We start from the raw sequence: 11,433 nt of genomic DNA on the forward strand, positions 1-11,433 counted from the left end.
AACGAACAACATCCAGTAACAATTCGTACAAATTTTGAGTAAACGAACACACATTTTTTCTCGGAAAATTTTATGTATGCATCTACCTTAATTGACAATAAAGAAATTTGCCTCAAACATATTCCGTGTGCGGCGAAAACAAATGTTTCGCCTTTGTTTATGAATTTTGACCATGGTACAATTGTACCATGATTTTGACATTTCAAATCTTTGTTTTTGTTTGAATTCGCTTGAGAGAGGACCTGTATAATTGGGCCATGGTTGCAACTAAAGTTTAACCCAGATAAGGCCACTGGCCGTTTAAACGCCACCAAAATGGTTGCAAAAGTTGACATAAAACTGTTTTTTTCGAATATTTTTGTGGGTTTTTTTACATTTTGTTCATGGTACAATTAGAAAGGTAGATGCGTCGGCGAATTGCTACAACAAAGCAACTTTTTTTGTAATGTAAACTGTCAACATTTTCGCCAAATGGTCTCTTGTTGTCTCTTTTTATCGCTTGTGTTTGTCTATAAAGTGTAGACATGCTATCTCTTACTTACCGAATCATATGGTTTTTGTTTTGATTTTTCATGGCGAATTCCTAGTTTTTTGACGTTTTAGATTCGATCAGCTGGGCTGAGGCATCTACCTTTCTAATTGTACCATGATTTTGTTATATGTAGTATTGTCTGTTATCTGCCATTTCACGCTTAAAAAGCTTCATTTGACCTATGCATTTCCACGCAATTGGCCTAAAACCCAAGCTATTCAAAAAATCGACTTTTTTGCAATTTTCGACTTTTGATGAAAAATTTAAATATGCCTAAAAGTTTAATACTATGTTAACATTTACGAAATCCACTTGATTGCAGCTGTCAATTCCTTTGCGTATTCGTCAAATGAAAACTCATCTGAAATCGATTGACGTTTTAGCAATGGAATTGACAGTTGAAATCGAGTGGATTTCGTAAATGTAAACATAGTATAATCATAAATTTTAGAATCAGATTCGATCAGGGATTTGTTAGGAATATATTAAGAGTATTTTCTCAATCAAAAACCAGAGGATTGGCATATAAGCATACACCTATATTACCCTCAAAAGTTTTTGGCACTTTTAAAAGAAAGCCCAACTGCAGGAAAACTAAACGTAAGTTTTCTCGCAAAAGAAATTCTCGGCGCTAAGTGGGTTACTTGAATTAATTTTTATTTAAGTATAAAATGACGATGTATGGGAAAAAATGTAGCTTTCCAATTTACCTTACCATTGCTTTAACATCCCGTTGCTTATGCGTCATATAATATCTTATTGAACTCCAGTAGATTTTATTTGAAGTCTTTTCAAAAGAATTGACAACTGAAATTCACTGGATTTTGTTCATGTAAATGTAATCTAATGTTTGTAATCACAGTACACATGATATACAACCCTGTTTGTGACTGAAAAAGTACCAAAAGTTGCAACACTTTTCACGTATCACAATAAACAAGGTAGATGGTCAATTGCTGCAACAAACAATTTTAGAATCAAAAAGTTTAAACAATGTGAAAAAAATATTAAATAACTTTGTTACAATGCTATTTTTCATTGCGTTCTCGTACTTTTTTAATGGTAATGTTAGAAAAAAGAGCGAAATGTCTAAAATTGCTTTCCCATACAAATTTCTTAAAAAATACGGGAACGAAAAAATGACGGAAATTGCAAAAACTGCAGCAAATCAACGTATCAGCTATCGTATTTAGATGATAATGAACATGTTGCTAGTTTCTACAATGCCAAAATTGTATGGCAGAAAACAGGAGAATAGGGTGTTATTCGGCGCTATTTTTGTTTAAAGAAAAGTGTAAGTCTTGCTAGACTTCGGAGTACGGAGTATAGATAGTTTTACGATAATTTTCGAAATAAAGTTGTAAAGTTCTATATTGTCGTATAGTTTTGATGACTAATGCTTAGTTTACATTTGGCGTCGTTTCGTGATTTCGAAGGCGTTTCGTGATTTCGCGCGGAATCAAGCAAAATTTATCATGATTTCGCATACAAAAATGAAATCCTCTCATTTCGTGATTTCAGCGAAATCAACATCGAAATCACAGTACACATGATATACAACCCTGCTTTTGCCTAAAAAAGTACCAAAAGTTGCAACACTTTTCACGTATCACAATAAACAAGGTAGAAGGTCAATTGATGCAACAAAAGATTTTAGTATAAAAATTTTTAAACAATGTGAAAAAATATTAAATTGCTTTGTTACAATGATATTTTTTATTGTGTTCCCGTACTTTTTAATGGTAATGTTAGAAAAAAGAGCGAATTGTCAAAACTTGCTTCCCCATAAAAATTTCTTAAAAAATACGGGAACGGAAAAATGACGGAAATTGCAAAAACTCCAGCATAAATATCAAAATCAACGTATCGGCTATCATATTAGATGCCAATGAACATGCTTGCTGCTAGTTTCTACTAGACCAAAATTGTATGGCAGAAAACAGGAGAAGAGGGTGTTATTCGGCGCTATTTTCGTTTAAAGAGAAGTGCAAGTCTTGCTAGATTTCGGAGTATGGGAACGCATTTTTAGCACTAAACGGGAAAACTACTGCAAGTACTAATATTGTGCAGGTTCTGAGCAGAATTTTTATCTATCAAATGGCCTGTTCCCGTACTTTATAAAGGGGTAAAAGTTGTAAAAGTCGTAAATTTTGTGTAAGGGAACGAAAAATGTGTAAAAGTGGTAAAAATTTTAAAAACTTTTTGGTTCTGGAACAGAGCTAAAATTTATTATAACGATGTCTCAACGATAAAATCATTTTTTGATTTTTTCATTTGTTAGTACTATACACAATTAATACGATATATAGATAATTTTACGATAATTTTCCAAATAAAGTTTTAAAGTTCTATATTGTCGTATATTTTTGATGCTTAATTCAGTTTACAACAACTTGTTTTGAAAATTCATGTTCGATCAGCTGCGCATATGCATCTACCTTGATCATTGTGATATGTTTGAAAACAACAAAAAAATAAATGTAAACACCGGGGTGTATTTCAGGATTTCGTGAAATCCAGTGGATTTTGGAGCGCAAGTATAAACTTGGCATAATTCAATTTGCAACAACTTGTTTTGAAAATTCATGTTCGATCAGCTGCGCATATGCATCTACCTTGATCATTGTGATATGTTTGAAATCAACAAAAAAATAAGTGTAAGGCCATGTTTATATTATAGCCTTTTGCAGGATTTGTTTGACGTATATGTAATAGAATTGACATTTAAAACCCAGTGGGTTTGTTAAATCCGGTTATATATAAACGTACTATAAACACCGGGATGTATTTCAGGATTTCGTGAAATCCAGTGGATTTTAGAGCGCAAGTGTAAACTTGGCATAAGATCTATTGACGAAATTGTCATTTTTAAACATTGAAATTGTTTGCAAATACGTTGGGCGCCAAATTCTGGCAATACATTCTTATCAGTTGTGGAATTCTGTTACTCTACGATGAGTCACCTGGTAATGCATCATTTCACTTGGGTCAGACCGCTCGAGACCGATGAAATTTCCCAACAAAGTCGACGGAACTACCATATGAGCGCGATGAACATCGTCGAGCCAACCACAATGACCCAGAGTCAGGGAGCTGAAGTTAACAGGTTGGTCGATGAGCATAAGCGATACAAGTGGCTAAATAATCTGAAGAGTTGCTACAATGTGAAGTGACTTGTGCGCAACGGTTAAGTTACTTTGGAACCCTAGAAAGGAGGAAGATAGAACCTCAGCCACGTTTGGCGACGTTATGCTGACTGATCCGAAGAGGTGCGCAATCGACAGTTTGTCGAGCACCCCTGGATTGACAGGGCGACAAGAAGAGTACTACGTTGCATTAGATTTTTCCTTCCGACGAGAAACCACCACAATTTTCAATGGAAGATGTCGCTAATATGCCATTGAGATATGACACCATTAGCCGGATTTAGCCCATTATCAGGTTTTATTTGCTAAATCCAGCCAAAATCTACCAGATTTCCCATACAAAAATAAATCCTCCTATTGAGTGGATTTGTTTTAAATCTGGCATAAATCCTCCTATACAACTCTGTTTTCTGCAACATGTTGCTAGAAAATACAAAAAGTTGCAAGCTGGCACAAGAAACAAGGTAGATGCATCGGTGAATTGCTACACTAAAAATAATTTCAAATGCAAAAATTTGTAAACAAGGCGGAAAAATTAAATTTGTTTTGATGTACAAAGTTGATTTTAGTCAACCTAGACTAATATTTATGATGTCTAAACGATAAAATAATTCGTTTATTTATTTTAGATGGGCAAACTGCGATAAAATAATTCTTTATTTGTTCTTTAGTTAGCATTAGTAGCATAATGTGCTAACATTTTCAGTATTAAACAGTAAATTTGTAATTTGACGTATGTTTTTTGGGATGAATTCAATTTAAAAAAAAAATCGTTTGACGTTTCAAATTCGTTCAGATGGGCTGATGCATCTACCTTGGTAATTGTGCTATGAACAAAAATCAGCTGACTGCCATTTAAATCCTCCAAAATGTATATCTAAATGCAATGGGATTTGTACTGGATTTATTAATTCCAGTTGCAGGTGATATAGGAACGCTGCACTGCAGGAACGCTGCTTGCCATTTCCACACATATTAGACAGGGACACAAACATAACAAGACTACCTCCGACCAAGTTTGAAACGGCTTAAGATGAGTTTAAGCATTAAGCTCGGATCGGGAACAATTTTTTTCCACCCGTAGGTCTCGTTACCCTGATCACAAATATATATAACATTTTTTGCGGAAGTCCATACTTCCCGAGATATGGGCCTCCGAAGTTCCGAAAATTCCCTTGTTAAATGTCGGCTACTTAGAGAAAACTTTTAATTTAAAAGAAAATGTTGCTCCCGTTCCCTAGATTGGCTCCTGTCCATAGCAGAAAGTCTTAAATCCCCGGCCGAAGGCCGGCTATATAGAAAAAATTATAATTTTATCCGAGCTTAATGCTTAAACTCAACATGCTCCTACGGAGTTAATCAAGGTGGGGTGATATCTTCAGAACCAATTAACCTCTACCTTTTTTGTTCCATTCCCCCATGACGGCATTAAGATCGTTACGCATTGAGATTATTCCTACAACAAACTACCTCAAAATTCTAGGGGTCACATTCGACAGCATGTTGTCCGCGCATGTCACAGCTATATGCGACAAGCTGATATATAGGAACAAGGTCCTCAAGTCCCTAGCCAGCAGCACTGGGGTACAGATAAAGAAATCTGGTTGACCACATATAACGCGATAGGCCTGTCTGTGGTACGCTATGTGGCGCCCAACGAGGTCCAACGTTACAAGAGATAACTCCTAGATAAAGAAATGCGGTACAATCCCCATCTATCGCAAACTAGAGTAGTTTTGGCTCAACTACGCCCGGGATGGTGCATACGTCTCAATTCCTATGGGGCAAGGTCGGTAACACCGTGGAAAATATAATGGCACGCGGCACTGGCCCTCACGATAGACTGCACCTTTTCAACTGCCCTGCCAAACCTACTCTACTAACTCGAGTAGATCTGTGGTTACACCCAAACAGCCACATTCCTAGATCTGGAGGTAGAACTTGTAATAAAAAGCTGTTACAACAACAAGAGTTAACAGATGATCTCAATAGGTCTTCTGTAGTCTATAGAAGACATTAAGACGTCTCAAACCAAAGAAGACCTCAAAAGGTTTTCTCTGGTTCATATGAGATCTCAGGAAGTTTTCTGCATTCAATAGAAGACCTCAAGACCTCTTCTGTAGTCCGTAGAATATCTCAGGAGGTCTTTTATATTCAATAGAAAACATCTTGATGTTTTTTAGTCCATAGAAGACCTCCTCGGGTGCCACAGTGGTGCAATGGTATGCACATCCGCCTTGCACACTTAAGGTCGTGGGTTCGATTCCCCGGCCATGCAACATCAAAACACTTTTTAACGGTGGCAAAATACCCCTCAGTAATGTTGACGACATTTCCTGAGTATTTCAGCCGTGTAAAACTTCTCTACAAAAGTGGTGTCTTAGGACACGCCTTTCGGACTCGGCAATAAACAATAGGTCCCTTATCATTGAGCTGAATCGGGGTGCACTCATTGGTATGCGTGAATTCTCCCTTGTCCCTTATGGGATGTTTGTGGAACAATTATTATTATAGAAGACCTCCTCCTTCTGTGGTCAATTGAAGATTTCAAGAGGTATTTTGTAGTCCATATAAGACATGAAGAGGTCTTTTGTAGTCATGAAAGACTTCAGGAGGTCTTTTGTAGTCCAAAGATGGCCTCAAGATGTCTTTTATACTCCACAGAAGATCTCAAGTTATCTTTTGTAGGTCATAGCAGACCTCAAGAGTATTTTGTAGTAAATAGATGGCCTCATGAGGTCTTTTGTAGTGCAAAGAAGACCTTAAACGATTTTCTGTAGTTCTATGAGATAAAGTTTCCTGCTTTCTCTTTCTTCTCGGGGCCTCTTTGGTAGTCCGTAGATCTCAGTTGGTTTTTTATGCTCAATAGAAGACATCTACATAGATGTTTTTAGTCAATAGAAGACCTCAAGAGGTCTTCTCTTGATAAGACATAAAGAGTTCTTTTGTAGCCCAAAGAAGACCTCAAGAGGATTTTTGTAGTTTATAGTAGACATAATGAGGTATTTTGTAGTAAAAAGATGACCTCAAGATGTCTTTTGTGATCTACAAAAGTTCTCATGTTGTCTTTTGTTGTTCATAGCAGACCTCAAGAGGTATTTGAAGTACATAGATGACTTCAAGAGGTCTTTTATAGTCCAAAGAAGACCTCAAAATAATTCATAGATCTCTGCATTCAAAAGAAAACCCCAAGACCTCTTTTATCGTCCGTAGAATATCTCAGGAGGTATTTTATATTCAATAGAAGACATCTAGATGTTTTTTTTAGTCCATAGAACCCCTAAAGCAACCAAGATCACGCATATACGTTAACATTCGTACTCATTGTTCTCATCTGTCGTTGTTTAGCAAAGGAAAGACTTTCCCAGAGAGACTAATGCACAAAATATTTTGAGCACCACCGCCCTAAAGGGTTTGTAGTCCAAAGAAGACCCCAAAAGGTTTTCTTCTTAAGTTCATAGATGTTCTCAAGAAGTTTTCTGCATTCAATAGAAGACCTTAAAAGATCCCATGTTGTCTATAGAAGAGTCAGGTGATCTTCTGTGACCTATAGAAGAGATCATGAGGTCTTCTCTAGTCCATAGAAGATCCATAGAAGATGCAATAGAAAAAATCGACTAGTATTCTGAAGTTCATAGAAAACCTTAAGAGCTCTTCTATAGTTCGTGGAAGTTCCATGACATCTTCTGTAGTCCATAAAGGATTTTTAGAGATTATCTGAAGTCCATAGAAAATCTCATCAGTTCTTCTGTATTCCATAGAACTGTCATAGGCTGAGGGTATACTTCTGTCGACCATGCCCAATTCTTTATTCATTCACATTTTTCTGTGACCAAATTCAACCCTCTTTGGATTATCAAGTTTTCCCTAGATCTACAGGATAAATATGTATGTACATATATGTATGTCATTAACTTAAATGCGAACAATGCTTTTTCCGTTACTATAGTTTCCTGTAGTTTTTCCTCTACTGACGTCAATGTTGTCTTTCATTGTTGAAATAATTTTCATATATACAATTGAATGTTAAACCAACTACCGCATTCTTGCAAGGATACCACCGTAAATGTCTCTTCTAAATTTATTGCTATACAACATTATAGTGGTATTTTTAGTAACGCAATTGTGACGGAGTATTAATTTACATACGAATTCTAATTTTAAAACTTATTAACATAAAAACAGTTGTGTTTTAGTGGAGTTGGCTATGAGAGGCTATCTACAAAGGGACAGACAGACAAAATATCAATTTTTGTGTGTTTTGCAAATGTTCTACAATGAAACTGCGTCATACAACTCACCTTCTTTGGGATTCCATGAAATTCGTATTCATTTGTCATAATTTACAAAATTTGGTATTGGTTTCCATTTGATATCACTTACACAGGTTTTTGTTAAACAAAACTTAGTATTTAAATTAAATTATTATGAACATTTCCACGATTCCATACATTTTTGAATGTTCAGCATTAAATATTTCCCCCCCTTCAATTTCTCATATCAAGAATATACTTCTTTCCGGTAAAACCTTTGAAATTTAAAGCAGCCGCTGTGGCTTCTTTGAATTTGTCCAATGGCACAAATTCATGTACGGGAGCCACAAATTTCTTTTGTAACATTAATTCACACAACTCGGAAAACATTTGCATGCGTTCATCCGACAAGGCATTCTCTTTGGTCCAACGTGTCATCCAAAAACCGTGAAATGATATATCCTTGAATATCATAGCAGCTGTGGCAGCAACTACCGGTTCTCGTGACATGCCACCATATGTGACATGGACTCCCTTGTCTGCCAGGTGACGTCCAATCTCCGTAGAACTTTTACCACCCACACAATTTAAGGCCAATCGTGGTTTTGGCAAATCACCACTTTTGAAAAGTGTTGTTGTGCGCAATTCTTCCTCTGTTAGAACTTCAGTGGCTCCCAAATTACGCAAATGTTCTTTTAAACCATTGATATCGGGACGGTCTCTAACAATGCCAACCGACTTTAAATTCCAGGATTTACAAAGTTGATGAACAGCCTGACCGACACCACTGTTGGCACCATTTTGTATGACACAATCGCCGGGAGATAATTTAACAAAATCCTTAAGCATACGATAGGCTGTGCACGGGTTGACAGTTATGGTGGCTGCTTCGGCGAGACCAATTTGATTAGAAACAGGCATCAGTTGGTCTTCACTGTATACAGCATGTGTGCTCCAAGTACCGATACCGGTGACAAATGGTACAACATGTTGACCTTTTTGTAGTTTTTGAACGCTATCTCCAACTTCCAGAACCTCAGCGACACATTCATTACCACCAATGGCTGGGAATTTTGGTTTAACGGGATATTTTCCTGGAAAGAGAAAAAATATTTTTAAAATATAAGCCATTTATTCTTTAAATATTTAAACAGATTCTAAGACAATGGTACAAAAGTAACCAGAAACTCTTTCCGGGGGTCCCACCGGAAAATGTACATATTTAACAACTCTTGGAAGCAAAAATGGGACAACATTTTTTTAAATGTTTATTTCGCATCAAGGCATTTTAGCCCTCTTGGAAACCATACAGGTGGGATTTTTTATATTTTTTTCATTGTAGGAGAACAAGTTTTTTTTAAGGGCACCATTTGAGTCATTTAAATATTGACCAACATCTCAACATCAGAACCTTAAGGTCAACTTGAAAGAAAATCAAAGGAAGCAAGAAAATGTGGAGCAAGTTGAGTTTAAGCATTTAGCTCAGATAAAATTATAATTTTTTTCTATATAGCCGGCCTTCGGACGGGGATTTAAGACTTTCTGCTATGGACAGGAGCCAATCTATGGAACGGGAGCAACATTTTCTTTTAAATTAAAAATTTTCTCTAAGTTGCCGACATTTAACAAGGGAATTTTCGGAACTTCGGAAGCCCATATCTCGGGAGTATGGACTTCCGCAAAAAATGTTATATATATTTGTGAGACCTACCTGTGGAAAAAATTTGGTCCCGATCCGAGCTTAATGCTTAAACTCAACTTAAGCCCAAAATTTTGATTCCGACCCCCAGATTTGCACCTGTACATACAGTTAGTCAACTTAATTATTGCAAAACCAAAATTATTACAAAATTTTAAATAAAATAAAAAATAGCTTAATAATAACTAACTGTCCACATACCATAAAAGTCGTAAAAATTCATTCATTAATTTTGCAATTATTTAGCTGGCACCACAAAAACCAGGTACCCATACTTTTTGCCCTTTGTTTTTTGTTACTTGCTACCGATTTCTGCATGTTGTCATTAACAGGTAAATAAACAGATATGTACAAAAAACCCAACATTATTGAAAGAATGTCTTGTAGTAATTCCTAATTAAAAATCTATTTTTTTTTTTAATTCAACGTTTGCAATAATATAGTTGACTAACTGTATAGGAATTTCATAAATTCCCGGCCAAAGGCCTCCTACTTACAAAAACATTTAAAATTAAAAAAAACCGAGGGGTAGCTAAAACAGAGAAGTTCCCTATATTCCACTGATAAGCCTTTAATAAGGGGGATTGAAAGTTTCGTGATCTGGTCCTCTAAAGTTTACATAGCTGTGGACAACAACATTTCATTGGACATGTTCCACACATTTTATAATCTTAGATTGCATATTGAGAGCTTGTAAACCGAAACCGCTTAATTACCTATTGACCGACTGTTACTTAATCAACAGGAAAAAGAACGCCCTAGAAGATCTATGTCAACATTTCAGTGACATGCAAAATAAATGTCTATATTTATTAATTAGCAAGCATTTCATATATCAAAATATTACCTTGTATTGTATTAATGTCCGCTGGGTTGATGGGTGCTGCCAATATTTTCACCAAAACCTGCTTGTTTTTGGGACTCTCCAGCTTCTCCTCAACCAAATGCAAGACATCACTGGGTTCACCATATTCGGAGAATTTTAATGATTTTGCACATACAGACATATAACGGGAACAGTAGCTTGCACTAACCTTCAGTAGATTATTGAATTGTATAACTTTAATCATTTTTTCTGATTTTTATGTGTTTTTTCGATACGTTAATTCGTTAATTCGGTTTTTTGGCGTATTTTATTTTGCAATTGAGACCGGTCGTTCGTTTGGTCTTTATGTCATATGAAAAGAAGAAGGTTACGAAGCAAAGAAGGGATAAATATATAGAATCAAAACAAAAAAGGAATACAAGTAGGGCTACAAAGATCGAGGCAAAGGGGTCTACAGTCTGAAAAAGTTCTTTGTTTTATGCGGTTTTTACACGGTCTGTATTTTACATATTCATGCATAGCAACTGTCACTTTCTTCGCCCATATGTAATTCCTTCTGCAGGGCAAAATTTTATTTTTCATTCGTTTTCTGTTGTTTTGTTTATTTATATCGCTCTTTACCATTGGTTGTACAGACGAGAATAGAGCGCATTCTATTCGAAAAATATACACGTGTATGCACATAACACTTTCATGCATTGAAATTTCTGTATGGTTCACACCATGTGTACAAAATTCTGATTTGTAAAAAGTGACAGTCGTTATGTATAAAACATACCGTGTAGAAACCCCTGGGGCTGGATTCTTGTTCTATGAAAATTTGAAATGATAAATATTTCCTTTATAATTTTTTTCATTTGACAGTTTTCTAATTTATAAAAGTTTTCATTTCACATTTTCATAGAAACAGAATTGAGCCCCTGGTCTGTTCCTTTACTTTTGAAAGTGGTAAAACCGGCAAAAGTAGCAAAAGTTGT

The 11,433-nt window shown here is 35.8% G+C and overlaps 1 protein-coding gene across 1 annotated transcript; it reads right to left on the reverse strand.

Moving 5' to 3' along the window:
* Positions 1-8,010: 8,010 nt before the first annotated feature.
* Positions 8,011-10,875, reverse strand: LOC141406675 (enoyl-[acyl-carrier-protein] reductase, mitochondrial). Its single transcript, XM_073992570.1, has 2 exons — positions 10,478-10,875; positions 8,011-9,025 (listed from the first exon to the last, which is right to left on the reverse strand). The coding sequence occupies exons 1-2, from the start codon at positions 10,698-10,700 to the stop codon at positions 8,166-8,168; spliced, it is 1,083 nt and encodes a 360-aa protein (XP_073848671.1). The 5' UTR covers positions 10,701-10,875; the 3' UTR covers positions 8,011-8,165.
* Between the last annotated feature and the right edge of the window lie 558 nt (positions 10,876-11,433).

Source organism: Musca autumnalis, unplaced genomic scaffold (assembly GCF_047663935.1).
Source record: "Musca autumnalis isolate F117 unplaced genomic scaffold, ASM4766393v1 scaffold_5, whole genome shotgun sequence".
NCBI lineage: Eukaryota > Metazoa > Arthropoda > Insecta > Diptera > Muscidae > Musca > Musca autumnalis.